At 41.7% G+C, this 25,497-nt stretch overlaps 1 protein-coding gene across 1 annotated transcript; it reads left to right on the top strand.

The window, feature by feature from the left end:
* The first annotated feature begins 459 nt into the window (after positions 1 to 459).
* LOC132414386 (myosin-2) lies at positions 460 to 25,497 on the top strand. Its single transcript, XM_069540087.1, has 35 exons — positions 460 to 663; positions 753 to 896; positions 2,404 to 2,560; positions 3,550 to 3,577; positions 3,661 to 3,775; positions 3,862 to 3,954; positions 4,582 to 4,645; positions 4,765 to 4,863; positions 5,323 to 5,426; positions 6,008 to 6,146; positions 6,814 to 6,932; positions 7,021 to 7,170; positions 8,275 to 8,445; positions 8,572 to 8,881; positions 9,346 to 9,425; positions 10,284 to 10,371; positions 10,463 to 10,580; positions 11,231 to 11,354; positions 11,443 to 11,523; positions 16,062 to 16,207; positions 16,291 to 16,381; positions 16,467 to 16,856; positions 17,999 to 18,125; positions 18,819 to 18,937; positions 19,079 to 19,275; positions 19,993 to 20,176; positions 20,258 to 20,423; positions 20,526 to 20,650; positions 20,817 to 21,125; positions 21,213 to 21,416; positions 21,745 to 21,870; positions 21,961 to 22,131; positions 22,215 to 22,319; positions 22,439 to 22,534; positions 24,385 to 25,497. Exons 1-35 carry the CDS (start codon positions 460 to 462, stop codon positions 24,535 to 24,537), a joined length of 5,097 nt encoding a protein of 1,698 aa, XP_069396188.1. The 3' UTR covers positions 24,538 to 25,497.

Raw genomic sequence — 25,497 nt, 5'->3', positions numbered from 1 at the left:
CAATTTGCTTTCTCAGTCATCATTTTAACTTTTCTTTTTCAAAGTGTCTTCACTCTGTCTCATGGGTTGTGGATTCAGAAAGGCAATATTATAATCCCTATTCTAAAGATGGAGACACTGAGGCTCAGAAAGATCAAGTGCAACCCCAGATCACAAGCTCCTTAGCAGCATGCGAGGCCGCCACCCAGCCCTCTTATTAGAATGTCATTCTTGAAGGATGAAAGAAGAAAAAAGCCACTGTGTACAATGCTGGGTACACAGTGACCCCTGATGCCTCTGAGTCCTTGTAATATGTTTGTTTCAATAACTGTAGCATGGAGTACAGTGCACCTGCCTGATGGAATTTTCAACTGGGCCTATGAAATATCATCAAGATAGAGATTTATGGATATAGATGACAATCCGGAATCTCTAGTATGAAATGTTTCATCTCCTTTAGGACCTCTGAGTTCAGCAGCCATGAGTTCAGACCAGGAAATGGCCGTTTTTGGGGAGGCCGCTCCTTACCTCCGAAAGTCTGAAAAGGAGCGCATTGAGGCCCAGAATAGGCCCTTTGACGCCAAGTCATCTGTCTTTGTGGTCGAGCCCAAGGAATCCTTTGTCAAAGGGACTATCCAGAGCAGAGAAGGTGGGAAAGTGACAGTGAAGACCGAAGGAGGAGCAGTGAGTAGAGTCCCAGGAGCCTACCACATTCTACTCATTATTTTGTGTGGTCACTCAGTTGACAAACAGTTACCCTTCCTGTTTACCAGACTCTGACAGTGAAAGATGACCAAGTCTTCCCCATGAACCCTCCCAAGTTTGACAAGATCGAGGACATGGCCATGATGACCCACCTGCACGAGCCAGGAGTGCTGTACAACCTCAAAGAGCGTTACACAGCCTGGATGATCTACGTGAGTGCCCCCCACCCCCAAAGTGGGCTTTATCACTGGACCCTGTCAGCCCATTATAGTATAAATGGGTTACAAGTAGTGACTCGTTGCGCTCTCACTAGTAATGTCACTAGTTAAAAGGCTCACGGTTGCTGCTGTAAGGCTCAACCCAACAGCTGGCACTTAATCCTTTGTCTTCTCATCCAAAGCCAGGCAAGGCCGTTGTCCACAAGGACTGGGTTTGCCAGAGAGCCCTTGAACAAACGCTAGAGCAGCTACTGTTTATATCTCAACCACGTGCTTACATCTCCCCTCATCCCCATTCCTGATGCAGAATCATTCAGAAGGAAAATATAAACTCATGTATTAACACTTAAAAATAATGTTTCTAAAGACCAATTTTCACTCCTCCAAAATAACCACAATTTGTATCTCTGTGTTCTGGTCCCTTCTGGGTGGAATGCCTCTTTGATGAAAACTTCCCAACTTCCCCAGGCAAGGTTGGATGTCATGTCCTATTGTTTCTGTCTCTGCAATAATACTGACAATGTTTTTCCACCATCAGTCATTTACGTGTCTGTCTCCTACATAGACTGAAAGTTCCTCAAGGAACAACATCTCATTTATGTTTCATTCTTAGGGCCTTGCAGAGGCTTTGCACATAATACAAACTCAGTAGTACTTTCTAATTGAATCTATTATGTTAGGCTGACATTTCTGTATAGGGTTTTTTTGTTTTTTGTTTTTTGTTTTCTGGCCGTACCATACAGCTTGCAGGATCTTAGTTCCCTGACCAGGGATCAAACCCGCGCCCCCTACAACGGGAGCTCAGAATCCTAACCACTGGACCGTCAAGGAATTCCTGTCATTTCTGTATCGTTTAGCCACTGCTACTAGTCAGTTGGACAACACCTACACAAGTGTACCTGGTGTTTAGAGTCAGCATCAATTCTGATTGGTTTGTACTTATCCTAGATCAGTTGTCAAAGATTTTGGAAATCCATCTGTTGTAATCATAACGTATTTACATCATTTTGTGTTCTGTATCTTTATAACTCAGTAGTATTTTACAAATATCTCCCCAGTACTGCTGCATACCTTCATGTGTGCCTTTTTAAATGACTGGATCACAGTATCTTAAGAAGATTTTCCATATTGTTGAGTACTTCGGTACCAAATTTATGTTTTTATGAATTTGAATATCTTAATGCTACAAAGGAAATATATGCCCATTTTCTAAACTACAGTAAAAAATGTCTTATACTACATTTAAAAAACCCCACAACTTTGGAGCTCCTGCTATGTGAAAATCACTGTGACAAATCCCAAAAGGAATAATGAGAAGTCTAAGCTATAGTCCCTTCCCTCAAGGATTCTGCTGTCTTGTTGAACCTTTCAACTAGTTTTTGTGCTGATGCCTTGAAGACATGTAGAGCACTTAATTAAAGTGTTCCTTTTAGTGAAAATTCATTTAATGAGTTAATTGCACAAATCACAGCTAGTTATTCTTTCTTACTCCCTTGCATAGACCTACTCGGGCCTCTTCTGTGTCACCGTCAACCCCTACAAGTGGCTGCCGGTGTACAACCCTGAGGTGGTGGCTGCCTACCGAGGCAAAAAGCGCCAGGAGGCCCCGCCCCACATCTTCTCCATCTCTGACAACGCCTACCAGTTCATGCTGACTGGTGAGTTGGATGTTTTGTGCATCTTTTTAGAACAGAACCATAGGAGAAAGAGCCTCTACCCGTCTCAGCACACTCTTTGAGGTGGTCCCCTAAATGCTATTGCCCTTTGCCCAGAACCAACCTAAACACACTCCAGATTTTAAGGTGTATCTGGTATTAAAACAGTTATACCGTACGTCTTATTCCTAGAATATTGTCTCAGCTAGGTCAGTCTAAGGTACAAAGGTAACCTGGGGAAAGGGCTGAAAGATTTCCCCTTCAGAGAGAGTAAAACATCAAAATGAACTTTTACTTTCCCTAAAAATATGACTAAGGCCATGATTATTTCCAAAGGTACCACCTTTACCATATTTACTCCTTCTCACGCACTAAAAATATCTCTAATGCCTATTTTTCATTACTTCTTGTACCTACAATAAACATGTTACTAACTTGTCATCTAAATCCACCTGAAAACCCCAAAGTCCACTTTCGGTGAGTATTTAGTGGTGGAGTATAAAAAGAGAAAGTCTGCTGCTTCTTTGCAGCGTTCTGTTTCAATGGCAGTCTGTACACTAATGTGTGGCAGGGGTGGGCACAGGGAGCAGGAGAGAGCAGTGCTGGCAAAGGTGCTAGGCCTAGGGCCGCCAAGTCCTCGGGACTGCTGAAAAATTCCAAGTCCATGGGGCTTCCCTGGTGGCGCAGTGGTTGAGAGTCTGCCTGCCGATGCAGGGGACACGGGTTCGTGCCCCGGTCCGGGAAGATCACACATGCCGCGGAGCGGCTGGGCCCGTGAGCCATGGCCGCTGAGCCTGCGCGTCCGGAGCCTGTGATCCGCAACGGGAGAGGCCACAGCAGTGAGAGGCCCGCGTACCGCAAAAAAAAAATTACTAAGTCCATGCCATTTTATGTACTCTCCATTTACAAATATTGGGTTGGCCAAAATGTTCGTTCAGGTTTTTCCGTAAGATGTTAGGCAGTATTGACCGTCCTTAATCTCTCTTTTGTAGACCGTGAGAATCAGTCAATCCTGATCACGTAAGTAGATTTGATGCTTTCTTTTCATGACTGCAATAGCTACCAGCTGTGGGACCCCTACTGACTTGGTTTTTATTTGACAGCGGAGAATCTGGGGCTGGGAAGACTGTGAACACGAAGCGTGTCATCCAGTACTTTGCAACAATTGCAGTCACTGGCGAGAAGAGGAAGGATGAAGGTACTAGTGGCAAAATGCAGGTGGGTCTGATTGCCACGTCAGGATCCAAGCTGTCTAGTAAGAAACTCCCGAGCCCCACATGTGAGGAATGCTCTTGCCTTTGCAGGGGACTCTGGAAGATCAAATCATCAGTGCCAACCCCCTGCTTGAGGCCTTTGGCAACGCCAAGACCGTGAGGAATGATAACTCCTCTCGCTTTGTAAGTCTCTTGGACACTATTACAGACACTGCTCACTGGTCAAAATTTATGGGATGTTTGTGAAAACATTCTCTGAGTCTTTTTCATTCCATTCGAATTTAATTATATTATACCATGGCTCTTTCCTTTTCCTCTGAGCATGTAATAACATGGATCCAAGTCTTGTCTAAAAAGATATATGACCCGGGCTTCCCCGGTGGTGCAGTGGTTCAGAGTCTGCCTGCCGATTCAGGGGACACGGGTTCATGCCCCGGTCCGGGAGAATCCCACATGCCACGGAGCGGCTGGGCCCGTGAGCCGTGGCCGCTGAGCCTGCACGTCCGGAGCCTGTGCTCCGCAACGGGAGAGGCCACAACAGTGAGAAGCCCGCGTACCACAAAAAAAAAAAAAAAAGATATGTGACCCTATATCTGAGTTCATCTTTCACTATTTACAATTATCCACAAGTTTTAAATTTTAAAGATAAAATTATTTTACCTAAAAAATAGGAGATACACCTTTTTCTACCTGAAACAAATTGTCTCTGAATTGATTTAATATTAAAATGTCAGCACTTCAAGTGTTTTGAGTTTCTCAAAGATTTGATATGATTCAAAACCAAGTAGTAATGTTAATTTTTCTTTCAAGGGTAAATTCATTAGAATCCACTTTGGCACTACAGGAAAACTGGCTTCTGCTGATATTGAAACATGTAAGTGCTTGCATATACCTTACAATAATTTCTGTTTCTTATGACCTATAATATTGACTAAAATTTGCATCTCATATGAATTTTTACATTTTTCCTCTTTGTTATTTATTTCCTTCCAGATCTGTTAGAGAAGTCTAGAGTTACTTTCCAGCTTAAGGCTGAAAGGAGCTATCATATTTTTTATCAGATCACATCCAACAAGAAACCAGAACTAATTGGTAAGAAACGTAATAATTCCTTTCCAAAATTACTACAGCCGCACCTAGCAATGCCTGGTCCAACTCAGTATTCCACGATGGAATTTTGTCAACTGTACATATTGTCTTGATTTTGAAAACAGCTTTGTAAGTTTGGTAAAAATTTATGTGTGCTCATTATAAAAATTCAAAGGGAAAACTGAAAATAACACCTCCAAATCCTATCACTATGAAAATAATCACTATAAACACTTGGATGAATATCATTCCAGTCATTTTCTGTAGATATATCTTTACAAATAGATACATACATACAGTAACTGGAATCACAGTTACATGCTCTTCCGTAATCTCTTTTTTTCATTGGGCAATAACATATCACGGCTTTTTCCATCCTAGTGCCTTAGAATTTGTCTAGAAATCTGTTATTTTAATGAAGAGGATATTTCTGCTTACCTTTTCTCTGTTCCATGTACTTAGAAATGCTTCTGATTACCACCAACCCATTTGATTTCCCATTCGTCAGTCAAGGGGAGATCAGCGTGCCCAGCATTGATGATCAGGAAGAATTGATGGCCACGGATGTAAGTAGAACACAAGAAAATTAGAATGATTATTTGGGGTCAGAGCAACGGTCCCGCTAGATAAATCCTCAGTTTCTCATAGAAATCACAAAAGAAGATTCAAAGATGGGCGTGGATGTGCCACCTGGAGTCAACTGAAAAGGCTGGGATGTGCCCCTGCAACATCTCACTTGCCCATGATACTCTTTTAAAGAACTATCCTTTCCGAATTTCCCTAAACCATTTTTTAATAATCTACTTGCATTAAATCCATACCACCTCTATAAATAATAAGTTTACTATCCTTGTTCTCTATTTTAAGTTTACTTTTTGCATCTTCAGAGAGTATGCGCCTGTGATTCCAATGCTCTGTGCTGGCTTCCAGTTGACTAGCTCCCTAGACACCCAATCTAAAGAGTTCCTTGCTCCCATCAGTACTGGTAGTTTCCTCAGTCTGACCAACAAATCAGGAATTATCCAAATGTGAATTATTAATAGTAAACATATTAACTATTAACTATAAACATGTTAACTATTAACGTAACAACATAACCAGGTTATGGATCATAACCTGACAGTCATTCTATTGGTTGTGTTGGCAGAGTGCTATTGATATTTTGGGCTTTACTAATGATGAGAAGATCTCTATCTACAAGCTCACGGGGGCTGTGATGCATTATGGAAACTTGAAATTTAAGCAAAAGCAGCGTGAGGAGCAAGCGGAGCCAGATGGCACTGAAGGTATCAACTGAGTATCCACCTGACTTCATGTTTGTTTGAAAATCACACTCTTTTTTAAAAAAAATTATTTATTTAATTTATTTATTTTTGGCTGCATTGGGTCTCCGTTGCTGCATGCGGGCTTTCTCTAGTTGCAGTGAGCAGGGGCTTCTCATTGCGGTCGCTCCTCTTGTTGCAGAGCACAGGCTCTAGGCACGCGGGCTTCAGTAGTTGTGGCACGCGGGCTCAGTAGTTGTGGTTCAAGGGCTTAGTTGCTCCGCGGCATGTGGGATCTTCCCGGACCAGGGATCGAACCTGTGTCCCCTGCATTGGCAGGTGGATTCTTAACTACTGCGCCACGAGGGAAGCCCGAAAATCATTCTTAACTTGTTACCCTTGAGCTTTCCTGGGAAGACAAATTCATTTCCAAGAATTGCATTTGAAAGTATACCTATATAAGATATGTGCGGCATGGGTATTAGACATATGTCCCTACAATTTCTGAAGTTCTTCAGGGAACACTACCCATAACTAAAGTCTTGAAGTTAGTGAAAAAAACGGGCAAGAATACTCAAAAAGATATTCTGAAAACACTGCACAAAATGCCTGTAGCTTAAAAAATTTTTTTTTATTTGAGGAAGCGGGTTGCTTTGGGCCATAACATCATTCTATCCTTTCTTCCTTTCAGTTGCTGACAAGGCAGCCTACCTCCAGAGTCTGAACTCTGCTGACCTGCTCAAAGCCCTCTGCAACCCCAGGGTCAAGGTCGGCAATGAGTACGTCACCAAAGGCCAGACCGTAGAGCAGGTACGTACATAATTCAAATTCACAGCCAGGGATGCAAGCATTTTATGGTCCTCTATGAACCTCAAGGGATACACCTTTGTCTTTCAAGGTGTACAATGCAGTGGGCGCCCTGGCCAGATCTGTCTATGAAAAGATGTTCCTGTGGATGGTCACCCGCATCAACCAGCAGCTGGACACCAAGCAGCCCAGGCAGTACTTCATCGGGGTCTTGGACATCGCTGGCTTTGAGATCTTTGATGTGAGTTGGTAGTACGCTGCTAAGGGGTTTTTACAGTAAAGCAATGGAAACATCAATAAGAAGAAATCTGTGAATATTATAACCTTTTATTACCAATGTCAAAAAGTTATGCTAAAATTTAAAAGACAGTGATTGGGCAGCTAATCATTTATTGTAGTGGCAATCCCACTTCTATGAGAAATAAGCTACTTACTGAGGACTCTTTAACTTGCTACATGATCCAAAGGGAGTTGGGAATTAGGTGGTTGTAGTGAGAAACCCCACAATGCAAAGTGGAGTTAATATAAAAATATCAAAATAAACCTGTGCAGTGCATAATATGCTCTGAATATATGGTAGGGAAACCATTCAGAAACACTTAGGCAGATAATAAGAGCTGAGAAAAGGTCAGCAATTTAGAGTCAGCATTAATAAATTCAATGCAAGGAACTCTTAATTCTCATCAATGTGATATGGGATAAAAACTCATATTTGATTATAAGACACATTTTTCCTGCTTATAGTTTTAAAGAAGTTTATCTTTTTCTAATTATAAATGCAAAACTTAGGCACGACAGAAATTATGGAAAATGAAGGAAAAGGAGTCCATATTAATTCTGCTATTTGGATCTAGTTAATGTTAACATTTTGGCTTTTAAAAAAATATGAGTGTGTGTTAATATACTGTACATAATATTTGGAATCTTGATTTTTTTCGCTTCACATCAAAGAGTAGGGGTGGCAATTATTGCTCCCTTGCAATGCTGACCATGATGGCTTCCACACAACAGACTCCTCCCAGTCAGCTTCTAATGGGTTTCAAATTAGCTGTTAAATGAGTCAACAGAAAATGCAGAAGATGATGGGAATAAACATGGAATGATTAAGTAGGAACTCAGAAAAACACCTGAGTCAATTTAAGCAAGTGCAAGAAAGGAGAGTTAATAATGATGATGATTTAGGATTTTGTATAAAATGGCAGCAGAGGAAACAGTAGATTTCACAGCCCCCCAAGGACTTTGATACCCATAATCTAAAGGCTAGTCTACATTTTTAAATAAAGAAGCCCTATATCTTGAACTGCTCAATTTGCTAAGAGAAAAGTAAACGCATCCATTTATTTAGTTCAACAGCCTGGAGCAGCTGTGCATCAACTTCACCAACGAGAAGCTGCAGCAGTTCTTCAACCACCACATGTTCGTGCTGGAGCAGGAGGAGTACAAGAAGGAGGGCATCGAGTGGGAGTTCATCGACTTCGGGATGGACCTGGCTGCCTGCATTGAGCTCATCGAGAAGGTCCGTTTCAAGTTTTAGAAACTATGTTTTGTGAGAACTAAATTATTCACTGCACCTTGTTTAATTCTATAGACAAAGAAAAATGCTTATATAGAATTGTAACTTTGTGCTGTGGTCTGCTTCCAGCCGATGGGCATCTTCTCCATCCTGGAAGAGGAGTGCATGTTCCCCAAGGCCACAGACACCTCCTTCAAGAACAAGCTGTATGAACAGCATCTTGGAAAGTCTGCCAACTTCCAAAAACCCAAGGTGGTTAAAGGCAAGGCCGAGGGCCACTTCTCACTGGTGCACTACGCCGGCATCGTGGACTACAACATTACTGGCTGGCTGGACAAGAACAAGGACCCCCTGAACGAGACGGTGGTCGGGCTGTACCAGAAGTCTGCAATGAAGACTCTAGCTTACCTCTTCTCTGGGGCTCAAAGTGCTGAAGCAGGTAATGCTCAAAAAAATCCCAACATGTTCTCCTGATACTACAAAATGTGATGTTAGATTGAGGCTAGTGATATCATAGCCTAGGCTGAAGTGTTGCAGGGCCAAATCTATTGTGCCTCCAAGTCCTGAGTAAGTAGGCTGCATTGCGATTATACATTCACTCCAGCACTGATGGAGGCCCTACTGCAAAGAGTCAGAAAGGAACTTTCAACATCTCAACCAATGAAAAGGCTTGGCTTCTATGATTCTCTCCTGCTTTTTCCTCCGTATCTGCTGGTTATTGAGTACCACTGAAAAGTGGATGCAAACTTAGTTGACATATAAGATTCATTCAGGCTCAAACAGAGAGGTCATCTGTGTTGGAAAAATGTTCCATGTGAACACAGAAATCAACAAATAGGCAAGAAATAGCCCTGTCAATTCAAAACTATGTTTGAATGACAACTTTTCTTATTTGTTCTCCAGAGGCGGGTGGCGGTGGGAGTGCCAAGAGAGGTGGTAAGAAGAAGGGCTCTTCTTTCCAGACCGTGTCTGCCCTTTTCAGAGTAAGAAACAAACTGTTTTTGACACTCTTGTTATTTTGGGAATTAGTTTTTAAAAGCACAAAGCCTTCTCTCCACAAGTCATTTAGGAAAGGACTAACCTTAACTAATGGCTTCTGTTCATCTAGCTTTGAAGAGAAGAGCTTTAAATTACTCAGAAATTATCAGGTCATCTTTCATGCTAAGCCAAATAATAAAAAATATTTTATAGGAAATGTTATAAAACGTAATGCTCTGCTATGCATAATCTAGTTGAGTCATGCAAATAAGCAATGGCACGTGCTCCAAGAGACTAAATCATCAGTAGGACTAATGAAAATCTAACAGCTAGGCCTTAAGGAACCTAATATGGTATCCATGTTCCTAATCTAGTCAATTCTCAATTTAACTGGTAGGATTGTTCCCCTTATAGATAATCTTTATGCCCTAGAAGTTGACAGAGTTGGAAAGGGGAAGCTATATTTATGAGAATAAGTCCAAATGTAGTGTAGGCTTGTATTTCCTTCCTGGAGAACCACAGAGTTTGGTAGAAGGGTGACCATCCAGGATGGGAAGGCAATGGCTTTGTAAATGTACGTGGGTGGCCAGGGACAAGGGTAGGAAGGAGGACGGTGCTTGCATACACTGAGAAGAATCACCTGACAGCCTGCTTTATATGTGTAACTCCTGCCAACTCAAGTGGAGAAAGAGGTATTGAGGAGGAAACTGCATCTCAGGAAAAGTTTACCAAGGTGGTACCTTAAGTTAAAATGGTCCAGAAGGATCATTCAACTCAGCCATGGACATTGATTTTATAGACATCACCACATGCTCATAACCATGTCTAAATCTTAGATAACAGGATTTTCCCTGATTTCACAGGAGAATCTGAACAAGCTGATGACCAACCTCAGGAGTACCCATCCTCACTTTGTGCGGTGCATCATCCCCAATGAAACAAAAACGCCTGGTAAGAAGTTCTAGAGTGGAAGCACAAAGCATGACTGCCATACCTCCTTTTAACAAAACTCTGCAGTGAAATAAATATGGGTTTTTTTTAGGGGCCATGGAGCATGAGCTTGTCCTGCACCAGCTGAGGTGTAACGGTGTGCTGGAGGGCATCCGCATCTGTAGGAAGGGGTTCCCAAGCAGAATCCTGTATGCAGACTTCAAACAGAGGTCAGACTCTCCTAATTATGGTGTTTCCTGGAGTTTAGTGTAAATATATTTAGTGCAAGCAAAACAGTTTAGTGAAAACTATGCCTTTGTTATTTTTAATTTGCTACAAAAAGAGTAAAAAATTATAAGCCTCAAAACACCTTTAAAACACAGATATACCACATACTAAGCACTCTAGAGACTTTTCACTGGATTTACCATGCTCCTGGGCTTAGCTCATAGATGTCTACATTAACGTCAATAATTATGAGAACAACCATTTTTGAGTGCTTGATATGTTTGGATTATTTCATTTAATCCTTCCAAAACCTCAGTAGAGGGAAGCACTATCAACAGCAAATGCATCTAGCAAGGATAATATGTTACACTGTGTTGCTCATCTACACACTATGGGAACAAAACTGTAGAATACTTTCCTGAGAACAGGGTCTGATGAGGCAGAAAGGAAAGTTGCAACTGTGCAGGAAGGTAAAATGGAATAAAAATAGACAGTAGATACTAGATTGACCATCTATGTATACAACGTCCTTCCTGTGAAGAAAGAATAATTGTTTTAAAGCTCTGGGTTTTTTTAATGGATCATTTAATACTTAGCTACTACTAGTCTCATCAATAAACCAAGTTTTAAAAAACTATATTTACTTTACCAGATACAAGGTATTAAATGCAAGTGCAATCCCTGAAGGACAATTCATTGACAGCAAGAAGGCTTCTGAGAAGCTCCTTGGGTCCATCGACATTGACCACACCCAGTATAAATTTGGTCACACCAAGGTAATAGTCTCTAAGGCCCACCAGACACTATGCCTGTCCCTTTGGAGTCTGTGTAAAGTTTCTGATCTGCAACTCTGCCCACACACAGGTCTTTTTCAAAGCTGGCCTTCTGGGGCTCCTAGAGGAGATGCGAGATGACAAGCTGGCCCAGCTGATTACTCGAACCCAGGCCAGGTGCAAAGGGTTCTTGGCAAGAGTGGAGTACCAGAAGATGGTGGAGAGGAGGTATACAAACATATTGCTTGTCTACTCACATCCTTCAGAAGCATATTTGAGGTGGCTTACAGTTAAGGCTCAGATATGATAAGGCCACCAGAGTAAGAAGGAATGAATAGGAGTCTGATGCTGAAGTGGAGATATACATGTACCAGAAAAGTTAAGGTAGGAATCATCACCACAGAATACATCGAATGCTCAGGTAAAAAATAAAAAAGAGAGGGAAGCATAATAAAAAAGAGAGATGTGTAGGTCTTATCTAACAAGAGAAAACATACCATTGAGTAAGCAGAGACAAAGTGTTGCCCTAGCATTTGGTTCTAATATGAATTTACTGGGTAGATCATTAAATAAGATACACTGAACTGCATAGCAGACAGTATTTTCAACAGTGGTTGTACTCAACATGCAGAAACAACTTCTTCATCTGATCGTTTCTATTATTGAATTATTATGATTTAAATTATTAAGGGCAAAATTGGTGAAAAATATTTTTTCAGTAAGTTAATACAATTTCACCGAGGTACCTGGCTTTTTAGTGATCTAATTTGATGCAGGGACAGAGTTCTAAGACTACGAGTCAGGTGTCTCAAACTGCAGGACGCATATGAACGGGATCCATAGGGAGAAATGCATTTTATATTGCCACCTGTATATCCATGCATACATGTATGTGTGTGTAAATATATAAATAATTTACATGGAACAGATTTTCTATCACCTGTAGTTCTGCTAATATCTTTTACTGTATTCTATTTCATTAAAAATAATAAGTTTGGTCACGAACCTATATATATATTTATATAGAGAGATATATGTAGATATATATATAGATATATATTGGGGCAATTAATTGCCCATATATGAAGGTAATTAATTTTTAAAAATAATTTAGATGAAAACAAATGTGATGAGATTAGAGAATGCAAAAATCATACAACATTAAAATATAAAACCAGAGATTTTTCAAAGAAATTCTGAGTTTTTAATGAGTCCCTTTATCCCATGCCCCACATCCCTGAGGGGTCTGGTTCCCCCTTCACTGCTCTCGGTGGCATTCACGTAGGAAAGTTTGCAAAGCACTAAAGCAGAGCAGTACTTCTCAGAGGGTGGTCCTTGGACCTACACCATCAGCATCTCTTGCAAACTTGTTAAAAATGCAAATTTTAGACCCCACCTCATATCTGCAGAATCTGAATCTCTGGGGAAAGGGTCCAGGAACCAGTATTTGATGAGATGAGATCATTAAGACACTAGATGAGGGACTTCCCTGGTGGCGCAGTGGTTAAGAATCCACCTGCCAATGCAGGGGACACGGGTTCGATCCCTGGTCTGGGAAGATCCCACATGCCACGGAGCAACTAAGCCCGTACACCGCAACTACTAAGCCTGCGCTCTAGAGCCTGCGATCCACAACTACTGAGCCTGCGTGCCACAACTACTGAAGCCTGTGCACCTAGAGCCTGTGCTCCGCAACAAGAGAAGCCACCACAATGAGAAGCCTGCGCGCCGCAACGAAGAGTAGCCCCTGCTTGTCACAACTAGAGAAAGCCCACACGCAGCAATGAAGGCCCAACACAGCCAAAAAAATAAAATAAATTTTTAAAAAAAGAGGTTAATGATTCTTATGCACACCAAAGTTTGAGAAGCACCAACGTAGAGAAAGGAATGATTAATGAGTCCTTGACCACCATCCCCAAATATAATTTCTTTCATCTGTGCTTTTGAAAGTAGGTGAGGAACATGGTGGAAGGCAGAACCTCCAACTCTCACTGCCAAGATTTCATCTCATTTCATCATCCACACAATATCTAATTTGCATCAATTAAATTTCAGGGAGTCTCTCTTCTGCATCCAGTACAACATCCGAGCCTTCATGAACGTCAAGCACTGGCCCTGGATGAAACTCTTCTTCAAGATCAAGCCCCTGCTGAAGAGTGCGGAGACGGAGAAGGAGATGGCCAACATGAAGGAAGAGTTCGAGAGAACTAAAGAAGAACTTGCCAAGTCAGAGGCAAAAAGGAAGGAACTGGAAGAAAAGATGGTGTCACTGTTGAAAGAAAAAAATGACTTGCAGCTCCAAGTTCAGGCTGTAAGTAGTGGTATCATCCTGTGCACTGCTAATCAGGACGCAAGCGCTATGACTCTAGCCACAACTAGAGGCAGGGAGTTGGGTAGTCAGTGTGAGAGACACTCACTGGAGGCAGAAGGTTAAAGCACTCTGATGGTACTAATGAAGTCCTTATTCCTTCATCACCCAATAAATGCCCCCAAACCAGAACCAGGGCAATGAGCTAGAACTGACCATTTTCTTCCATTCTGTACAATTTCATCAAACTACAGGGTTTACAACTTCTTTTCCCTATGAAGACAGTCCTTGAAAGTGATTTTAACATGAAGCTAGCCCAAATAAAATATTAAGGAGAGGATACCATGGAGAGAGTGATTTGTTTTCTCTGAAACTTCCCTGAACTTCTAGATGTCTATATGTCTATGGGTCTTAAATCACAGCTGTATAGCTGACAAATGACAGTATTCTACATCAATTTTTATTGAATTATTGTTTTTGATCTCCAAAACTGAGATTTGCTCTTTCCAATCCGTCTCCATAGTCAGTGCCGTAGCACATCACACCCGGGTTGCTGCATCAGTACCTAACTCGCTCTGCCTACCCCCAACTCTCTCCCTCCATCCAGCCTGCTGCTACTCCCAAACCAAGTGTTTTAGAATTGCTTCCATCAACTCTGAAATGTAATTTATGAGACTGTCTTTCATTTGGAGTGAACTGAATTGGTCTGGTATAATTTACTCATCACAAAATCGTATGTGTTTCCTGCTGATTAAGATTGGTCTCTTCTGTCAAGTTTGGGCAGTGTAATAATTCCTTCTTTTAGATTACAGAAGGGAAAAGAGCTGTTTTTCTGTCCCCACCCCTTTCAAATCTATCCTGAATTCTCTTCTCTTGTCCCTAGATAATCACTTAGACTCCGTCCTACACCACTATACTCACTACCTGGCTATGTGCAGCACATTTTATTCTTTTATGTATTCAAAGACTGGTATGGAGGCTCACTGACGAATGTATCTATCAATTTCTCTCTCATTTCCTGTCCACCCCCAACCCTCTTAAGTAGAAACATAGGTTGCTAGGAATTTCTTGATCACTGTATGCCTCAGATAGAATTTAGGGCATCTTAACCAGGATCATCCGCCAAGACTACGAAGGGAAATAATCCAGTGGCGGCTCCATCCAGAGTTTCTCCCGCTGGAACCCTTTCTCTCCCCCTGATCCTTCTCCCAATATATTCATCTCTACAAGACCAAATCCTACCCATTCTCAAAGCCCAACTCAAATGCCACTTCATTCATGAAACCATATCTGATACAACTTCTCTGATCTCTTACGTCACTAATTGGTTTCTGAATTAATGGTAGCTTGTTGGGGTTAAGTTTTCTAATCTACTGTAGAATATACTCTTCTAAAGGAACAGGACAATATCTGATACATTTTGTTTTTCTCACAATGTGAAGCGTCCTGCATCACACACAGCAGGTGGTTCATAAAAGTTTAAGCCAAAGAACCAATAGTGGTGATTTACACTGTTATCATTGTGAAATACTTCATTCTTACTTCCCAATTTTGATTTTGTTGCCAATTCAAGGAAGCTGAAGGCTTGGCTGATGCAGAGGAAAGATGTGACCAACTGATCAAAACCAAAATCCAGCTCGAGGCCAAAATCAAGGAGGTGACTGAGAGAGCTGAGGATGAGGAAGAGATCAATGCTGAGCTGACGGCCAAGAAGAGGAAACTGGAGGACGAATGTTCGGAACTGAAGAAAGACATAGATGACCTTGAGCTGACACTGGCCAAGGTTGAGAAGGAGAAACATGCCACAGAAAATAAGGTAGGAAACGTATACAAGGAAAGTTTACTTTTTTTTTTTTTTTTTTTGCGGTACGCGGGCCTCTCACTGTTGTGGCCTCTCCCGCCGTGGAGCACAGGCTCCGGACGCGCAGGCTCAGCAGCCATGGCCCACGGGCCCAGCCGCTCCGCGGCACGCGGGATTCTCCCGGACCGGGGCACGAACCCGCGTCCCCTGCATCGGCAAGCGGACTCTCAACCACTGCGCCACCAGGGAAGCCCTACTTTTTTATTATTATTAGGGAATACAAGCATAAAACTGAAGCCACCAAAATGTAACATGTAATGCAAACTGTTTTTACTTCCTAAGGTGAAAAACCTCACAGAAGAGATGGCAGGTCTGGATGAAAACATCGCAAAGCTGACCAAGGAGAAGAAGGCCCTCCAGGAGGCCCACCAGCAGACCCTGGATGACCTGCAGGCAGAAGAGGACAAAGTAAACACTCTGACCAAAGCTAAAACCAAGCTAGAGCAGCAAGTGGATGACGTAAGTCTAGGATTAGCAAGGAACTTATTTTCTTTGAAAGGAAGCTAAGCAATCCTTTTGACTCAACATTATTTGTATTTAGCTTGAAGGGTCTTTGGAGCAAGAAAAGAAGCTTCGCATGGACCTAGAAAGGGCTAAGAGGAAACTTGAAGGTGACCTCAAGTTGGCCCAAGAGTCCATAATGGACATTGAAAATGAAAAACAACAACTTGATGAAAAGTTCAAAAAGTAAGTATGAAAGAATTGCTTATGAACTTGCTTCCAATGTTGCATATGAACTCAACTGTTATCCTCTGCTACTCTGCAAAAAGGAAAGAGTTTGAAATCAGCAATTTGCAAAGCAAGATTGAAGATGAACAAGCACTTGGCATTCAACTGCAGAAGAAGATCAAAGAGCTGCAAGTAAGTTCATATTTCCATCAGTCTGGCTCAAAGAGGCACAGTTACGACATAAAAAGGCTAAAATTGAGCTTTTCCCCACTGCCAGGCCCGCATCGAGGAGCTGGAGGAGGAGATCGAGGCAGAGCGGGCCTCCCGCGCCAAAGCAGAGAAGCAGCGCTCGGACCTCTCCCGGGAGCTGGAGGAGATCAGCGAGCGGCTGGAAGAGGCCGGCGGGGCCACTTCGGTCCAGATTGAGATGAACAAGAAGCGGGAGGCCGAGTTCCAGAAAATGCGCAGGGACCTGGAGGAGGCCACCCTGCAGCACGAGGCCACGGCGGCTACGCTGAGGAAGAAGCACGCGGACAGTGTGGCCGAGCTGGGGGAGCAGATTGACAACCTGCAGAGGGTCAAGCAGAAGCTGGAGAAGGAGAAGAGTGAGATGAAGATGGAGATTGATGACCTTGCTAGCAACGTGGAGACTGTCTCCAAAGCCAAGGTACCGCAGTCTGAGAAATTGTTATTAACAACAATGACCCTTTATGTGCATGTCACAGTTTGCACAGGGCCCTTTACACACAACATGTCGTTTGTTCTTTGTAGTAATCCAGGAGGTAAGCAAGAAAGATGTTAGTATTTGTATTATTTCCACTTAATCATATGAAGAAACTAATATTCAAAGAAGTTAGTAAGCGCATCGGCCCCATGACACTACTAACAAATGACAGCACCAGCAGTGAGCATCGGTTGTGAGTGTTCTCTTCTCCAACTGGAGAACACAGGTCTCCAAAATTCTCAATTATCCAATAAGCAAAGTTTCACGGTACATAAAAACAATCAAGTATTTATAAACATGCTTTTAGAAAACGTGCCATTCAATTCTCAAAACATCTTAAATTTAGTATATGATCTTTAATTTTTTTATTATAGGCATACCTCAGAGATACTGCGGGTTTGGTTTCAGACCACCACAATAAAGCAACTATCAAAATAAAGCAAGTCACGCAAATGTCTTGGTTTCCCAGTGCATATAAAAGTTATGTTTACACTATTCTGTAGCCTATTAAGTGTGCAGTAGCATTATGTCTAAAAAATATATACATCCCTTAATTTAAAAATACTTTATTGCTAAAAAAGTGCTAACCATCATCTGAGCCTTCAACGAGTCATAGTAGTAACATCAAAGATCACTGATCACAGATCACTGTAACAAATACAATAATGAAAAAGTTTGAATATTGTGAGAATTACCAAAATGTGATGCAGACACACGAAGTGGGCAAATGCTATTGGGAAAATGGCGCTGACAGACTTATTGGACACAGGGTTGCCACAAACCCTCAATTTGTAAACAAACAAACAAACAAAACAAACAAAAAAACACACTATCTGTGAAGAGCAGCAAAATGAGGTATGCCTGGAATACTGAACAAAGCTTCACAATTAGCTTTTTAAAAACCCCAATGTATAGTTTCAACTTAGGACAGCAATCATAAAATATATAGAAAAAATTCTAATATATCGTATTACATATATGAAAATTTATTTTATATGTCAAAATAAATATTTTTCTGTTTTAGAAGAAATAGCAAAATATTATTAAAATGTCTTCATTTGCTTCTTCTACTTTTTCTCTCGCAGGGAAATCTAGAGAAGATGTGCCGCACCCTGGAAGACCAAGTGAGCGAGCTGAAATCGAAGGAGGAAGAGCAACAGCGGCTGATCAATGACCTGACAACTCAGAGGGGACGCCTGCAGACAGAATCTGGTAACTCTCTCCTCTATGAGGCCTAAAAGTGGAGATGATGTGGTCAAAAACAACTGATATCGTGATGTGAGAGCCTAATAAAAGCAACTGAGAATATGTGTGATTCACCAAACAGCTCAGGCTCTCATCCTACATGCAAGGTCACTTGGGGACAGTGCTGGAGATGAAGACTTCCACAGGACTGGGTCAAGCTCTGCTCCACAAAGGCCTTGAGGATTTGGTCACATGGAGGGGATGCTTGGTATCAGGAGTCACTCCAGCATGGGTCCAGGGCTTCTGTTTTAGACTAAGCTTCTTTTTATCTAGATCAGAGTGAACCAAATTCCTGAATAGGGCAATGGATAACCCAGTCCCTCAAATGTCTTATGAAACAGGGACAATGTAGAATTAGACATTTTAGCTACCGTCTTTGACAGTTATCAACAGGTTTTGCACGATATTATATAACCCTGAAAGAATCAGTTATGGAGAGAACAAAGAGAATTTAAGCTGTATTTATTCATTCAGGTTAATATGTAAGTTTCACCATAAAGATGAGAAATCTGACACTAGCATGAAGGTGTCAACAGAGAATTGAATCACCTGGGTACTCAACTGGAAGGCGGTGCTGAGAGTTTAAACTTATTTCTAATATGGGCTTTTGCAAAACTTTTCCTTTGCTTTAAAAAGTGGTGCCATTCCTTCTGCCTACAGGTGAGCTTTCACGTCAGCTAGATGAGAAAGAATCTTTGGTGTCTCAGCTATCAAGGGGCAAGCAAGCATTTACTCAACAGACTGAGGAATTAAAGAGGCAACTTGAAGAGGAGATAAAGGTAACTATCGTTGTAAGACTCATTTTTTTCCCCTAACCTGACCCTAACTGGAGTCCATTACACCAACTTTAAAAAGGTTTTGAAACTTAATAATTAAACAATTAAACGTACAGTAAAAAGAAGGTGTAACTACCTCCACAGGCCAAGAGCGCCCTGGCCCACGCCCTGCAGTCCTCCCGCCACGACTGTGACCTGCTGCGGGAACAGTATGAGGAGGAGCAGGAAGCCAAGGCCGAGATGCAGAGGGCGCTGTCCAAGGCCAACAGTGAGGTGGCCCAGTGGAGGACCAAATACGAGACGGACGCCATCCAGCGCACGGAGGAGCTGGAGGAGGCCAAGTATGTGCACAGATAGGAGAGAATGTGCAGAGAACACTGGATGTTGAATCAGAAAGACACAACCTTTGAAGATTCAGTGAATTAGCCCATAAACGTTCATTAATTAGCTCCTACTTGCCAGGCACTATCAGGCCCTGAGAATAAGACATGAATAAAGCAAACACCATCACTACCCTCCTAGCCTCAACTCTAGGCTAGGAAACAAAGAATAACAAGTAATTATACAGATAATCAGCCTTATTGCTGGTTGTCAAGCACACCAAGCTCATTGCTGCTTCAGGTATTTGCAGTTGTTGGCCCCTCTGTGTCTGGAATACCCTCCCCCCAGATCGCCCTCTGGCTCACTCTGACTTCTTTTAGATCTTGACTCAAATGTTACCTCCTCGGAGAGGACTTCCCTGAGTATCTAGAATAGTTGGCCACGCCATACTCCATTTTATTTTCCTTCACTGCACTTATATCTGCAAGATGTTGTTATGCATTTTCTCACTTGCTTATTGTTTCTCACTTGTTTGGAAGCTTCACGAGGCAGGGACCTTTTCTGTCCTGTTCACTGCTGTGTACTCAGCATCTGGTTCATAAAAGAAGCTCATCAATATTTGTTGAGTGAATGATTGGATGTTTTTAATATGAAGTTCCCCATACTTTTCAGCATGGTAATAGTTCATAATTCTTGGTTTGGTTCACTTCTTTCTACAAACATACATAATCTTCAAGGAAGAAGCTGGCCCAGCGGCTGCAGGCTGCTGAAGAACATGTAGAAGCCGTGAACGCCAAATGCGCTTCCCTTGAGAAGACGAAGCAGCGGTTACAGAATGAGGTCGAGGACCTCATGCTCGATGTGGAGAGGACAAACGCTGCCTGCGCAGCTCTGGACAAAAAGCAAAGGAACTTCGATAAGGTAGTTTCTACAGCAGTCTCTGCTTTCCACCATTGTCCTCTATCCTTTCCAGGAGGTAACCACTCTTGGTGGGTGTTTCAGGTCCTAGCAGAATGGAAACAGAAGTATGAGGAAACTCATGTCGAGCTCGAGGCCGCTCAGAAGGAGGCCCGCTTTCTTGGCACTGAGCTGTTCAAGATGAAGAACGCCTACGAGGAGTCCTTGGATCAGCTAGAAACTTTGAAACGAGAGAACAAAAACTTGCAACGTGAGTCCCTTTCACTTTCAATAATTTTCATGCCTTGGAGGAACCTTCCTCTTATGTCCTCTGTCTCATCAAACCTCTACCTGTCTTTTACCCAAACAACAGAGGAGATTTCTGACCTCACTGAGCAGATTGCAGAAGGAGGGAAACATATACATGAACTGGAGAAAATAAAGAAACAAGTGGAACAAGAGAAGTCTGAAATTCAGGCTGCTTTAGAAGAGGCAGAGGTACATGTCAAAAATGTGCATTGTAAACAGATTCAAAAAAAAATTAGGACTAGCCACATATATTGAACAGAAAAAGAAATAGCACAAAATTAGTGGGAGGAACATGTGCAGAAAAACTTCTGAATGCTTCCATTCCCTGCTAATGTCACCCCTTGCTGTCATTAAGGCATCTCTTGAACACGAGGAGGGAAAGATCCTGCGCATCCAGCTGGAGTTGAACCAAGTCAAGTCTGAAGTTGACAGGAAAATTGCTGAAAAGGATGAGGAAATTGACCAGCTGAAGAGGAACCACATTAGAGTCGTGGAGTCCATGCAGAGCACGCTGGATGCTGAGATCCGGAGCAGGAATGATGCCATCAGGCTCAAGAAGAAGATGGAAGGAGATCTGAATGAAATGGAAATCCAGCTGAACCACGCCAACCGCACGGCTGCTGAGGCCCTGAAGAACTACAGGAACACCCAAGCCATCCTCAAGGTAAATGGGCTCAGGAGATGGTCCCAGGGCAGTTGGGGTGACTGCAGCCCTGAGAACAAGGTGTCTCAATGATCCTTCATTCCACAGGATACCCAGCTCCACCTGGATGACGCTCTCCGGGGCCAGGAGGACCTGAAGGAGCAGCTGGCGATCGTGGAGCGCAGAGCCAACCTGCTGCAGGCCGAGATCGAGGAGCTGCGGGCCACCCTGGAGCAGACGGAGAGGAGCAGGAAGATGGCGGAGCAGGAGCTCCTGGACGCCAGCGAGCGCGTCCAGCTCCTGCACACCCAGGTGAGTATAACATAAAAGTAAAAAATACAGTGGACTGGAAATGAAATTCTTGCTCAAATCTTAGTACTATCTAAAAATGTATTCATAATGTTTTATGGAGGTTAAAGTTTAAAATATCTTTGGATTAACAATATTTTTGTTTATATGAACTGTGACATTCAGAGTTGACTGTCTTGTAAAAGTATATTGTCAACTCAGATAATTTATGGAACAAGAAGGGATACTAATTAGTTACCTTAATTAATTAGTTTGTGGGTTCATTAGAACACTGGACATTGTAATTTTGCTCTCATGTACTCAGTATTTCTAAATTTGATATTTTAACCAGAACACCAGCCTGATCAACACGAAAAAGAAGCTGGAGACAGACATCTCCCAAATCCAGGGAGAGATGGAGGACATTATCCAAGAAGCTCGCAATGCAGAAGAGAAGGCCAAGAAGGCCATCACTGACGTGAGCAGAGGGCCACACGGGGGTGGTCAAGTTAGAATCTTGATGGGCTGTCTCAGCTCTCTCTACTGGTTCTATTTTACTGCTAATTAGGCAGCCATGATGGCCGAGGAGCTGAAGAAGGAGCAGGACACCAGCGCCCACCTGGAGCGGATGAAGAAGAACCTGGAGCAGACGGTGAAGGACCTGCAGCACCGCCTGGACGAGGCTGAGCAGCTGGCCCTGAAGGGCGGGAAGAAGCAGATCCAGAAGCTGGAGGCCAGGGTGGGTCTCTCAATATCTATCTATTTCCATTTATTCCCAATGCCTTACTGGATCAAAGTTCTTAAGAGCCTACTCATTCGCAGGTGCGTGAGCTGGAAGGAGAGGTTGAGAGTGAGCAAAAGCGTAGTGCGGAAGCTGTCAAGGGCCTGCGCAAACATGAGAGGAGAGTGAAGGAACTCACCTACCAGGTACAGCAACCGTTTTTATCAGCTAAACACTCCTTGCATATACAGGAAACACTCACATGAGATGATACAACAGTCATGTGCTTTTGAAGTAAGGCCCTGTGGTTTTTATCATCTTTCAGACGGAAGAAGATCGGAAAAATATACTCAGGCTTCAGGACTTGGTAGATAAACTTCAGGCAAAAGTGAAATCTTACAAGAGACAAGCTGAGGAGGCTGTAAGTATCCTTAAGACAGAGGGAAGGGAGAAGTCCTCTCTTAAGAAAAACTAATAAATAAATAATTAGATTTACTATTTACTTCTTGTAGTAAATAAGCTGTTTGCTTCATAGAAGACTGTGTACTTCTTAAAAACGTTTGCATGTTTTTAACTCATTGCTTACTATTTGTAATATTAATAGATTGATTTTTAAAGTTAACATTCAATCCACAAAGAATCAAAAAATTTCAAAGCAGAAATAATACAGGCCACATTCTCTAGCCACAGTGTGATAAAGTTGTAAAGTAATGAGAACATATAAACAAAAATTTCCAAGCACTTAAATGTTAAAAAACTAACTTTCCTAAAAAATGTTTGGATTAAATTAAATAAAAACATAATTACTGAATGATTTTTAACTGTAAATAAAATTTCAAGGAAGAAGTCTAGAATTTATAAGTCTAGAATGTAACCAAAGCTGTCCTTGAAGGACAATTCATTGCTTTATATGCTTTCATTATGAATCAAGAATTTTAAAAAATGAAGAAAACTGACAGTCCAATAAAGAAATCATAAATAATAATAAAATAACAAAAGAGGTGTTGATAAAGATAAAGGTAGAAATTAATGAATTAGATTATTCTATTTTCTAATTTGATAATCTCACTAACATCTAGGGAATTAATAAAATAAATACACTTATAACTAGATTAATCAAGGAAAAAGTGAGAGAAAATACAAACTCACAACATTACAAATGAGAAATGGGACAAACCATACAGGTAGAAAGGTTATTTTTAAATGTAAAATATAAATCTGTTAAGACAGTTAAAATCTTAAAGAAATAAGAGAATATAAATTATTAAGTTGGCTGAATAAGTTATTTCAGAAATACTTCTGAAACTAGACTCAGGTCCAGATATGTCTTTCAAAATTTCAAGGAACAGATAATCCCTGATTCCAGAGCATGGGAAAAGATGAAAAGATTTCCAAATCATTTTAAGAAGCTTGCATAACCTGCATACCAAAACCTGTCCAAAAGAGAATAGGGGGGAAGATACTAAAGGCAGTTTTATTCATGAGTATAGTTATATTAACCCTTACTTTTATTAAGGAGACTGTCGGGACTTCTCTGGCAGTCCACTGTTTAAGACTCTGTGCTCCCAATGCAGGGGGCCTGGGTTCGATCCCTGGTCAGGCAACTAGATCCCACATGCATGCCGCAACTAAGAGTTCACATGCCACAACTAAGGAGCTCGCCTGCTGCAACTAAGATCCGGTGCAACCAAATAAGAATAAATAAATAAGTATTAAGGAGACTGTCCATCAGTGATTAAATAGGCTTAATTCCTACAAAGTAAGGATTACTTAATATTAAGGAGTCTGTCAGTAGAATCATTACATCCAAAGTAGGAGAAAAAAAGTGATTGTTTTGAAATGTGCCAAAATGATATATGATAAAATTCAACATTTATTTCAATATAAAGAAGGTATTAAGAAATTCATCCGAATGATAAAGAATATCTAATTCAAGAGAATAGTCATCTTCCAGCAAGCATTAACAAGCATGATTTTATCCTTGCCTTCTTCTCTGCTCTTATATTTTTCTTACTCTAATTGTAGTACATATTTTTTTTCCACCTTTTGGTTGCAAAAGTAGAGTTGCGATTATTTATGAGACATGAAGCCCCAAATAAATCATAAAGTTAATTTTAATGATAAGCAAAATTCAGAAGGTGGTAAGACAATAAGGTTTCCCACTGGGTATTTTAACCTTTCTGCAGATGGCAAGTCCTTTCTTCCCTTAGGCCTACAGAGTCTAGAAAGATGCCCGGTATGGGTGCCTCACAATTCCATTTTTATTCTCAGGAGGAACAATCCAATACAAATCTATCTAAATTCCGCAAGCTCCAGCATGAACTGGAGGAGGCAGAGGAAAGAGCTGACATTGCTGAGTCCCAGGTCAACAAGCTGCGGGTGAAGAGCCGGGAGGTTCACACGAAAGTCATAAGTGAAGAGTGATCATGTCCTGACGCTATGGAATGACTGGAGAGTAGCACAAAATGTGAAGTCTTTGGTCATTTCTCTCTGTAATTATTGTCTATCCTGCCCTACTGCAAAAGAAATAAAGAGCGTAGGGCACTGTGCAAGCAATATCCTTAGACTGGTCTTTTCTTTTCTCTCTCTCTTCCTGAAGCGATGTCAAAACTTGAATAATCAGGGCTTCCCTGGTGGCACAGTGGTTGAGAGTCCGCCTGCCGATGCAGGGGACACGGGTTCGTGCCCCGGTCCAGGAAGATCCCACGTGGCGCTGAGCGGCTGGGCCCATGAGCCATGGCCGCTAAGCCTGTGCGTCCGGAGCCTGTGCTCCACAACGGGAGAGGCCACGACAGTGAGAGGCCCACGTACCGCAAAAAAAAACAAAAAAAAAACTTGAATAATCACAAGACTATCAAACAATCACATCTGACCTGCCACTAAGAAGGAATTATGTACTTGCTTTTATTTTAGATCTATAGTATTACTTTAAGACCATAAAGTTGTCCCTGATCAGGGAAGCCTGTCCGGATGCACAGAAATACGGAAGTTATTTTTATTTCTAACCTTTCCCTAATAGTGGGGTATAGTAGGATCTTAGAAAGCTTCTGCTTCCCCTAACATGAACCTATTTTCCAGGTCTATACAAAGGATGGCACTAGTTACATTTTCACACAGGGGATGCCTCCTGAACTATATCATTAATTCTCGTTGCTTAATAACTAATACAAATTCAATGTAGTATTATTAGCATGGGAAGATTTTCATCATTAATACATGTAATATATACAATATATTCATAGTATATGCACTGGATAATAGGTACCACATGAAACAGTGAGATGTGATCTTTCTCCATATGAAAGCTACAAAGTGGCTATAAAGTCTGGAGACAAAGGAACTATTATTCTATATATTATTATCAATAGGCAAGTATGTTTTCAG

This window comes from Delphinus delphis, chromosome 19, assembly GCF_949987515.2.
Source record: "Delphinus delphis chromosome 19, mDelDel1.2, whole genome shotgun sequence".
In the NCBI taxonomy this organism is placed as follows: Eukaryota; Metazoa; Chordata; class Mammalia; order Artiodactyla; family Delphinidae; genus Delphinus; species Delphinus delphis.
Note: the sequence above shows the minus strand (reverse complement) of the source record. Positions and strands in the feature narration are given on the sequence as shown.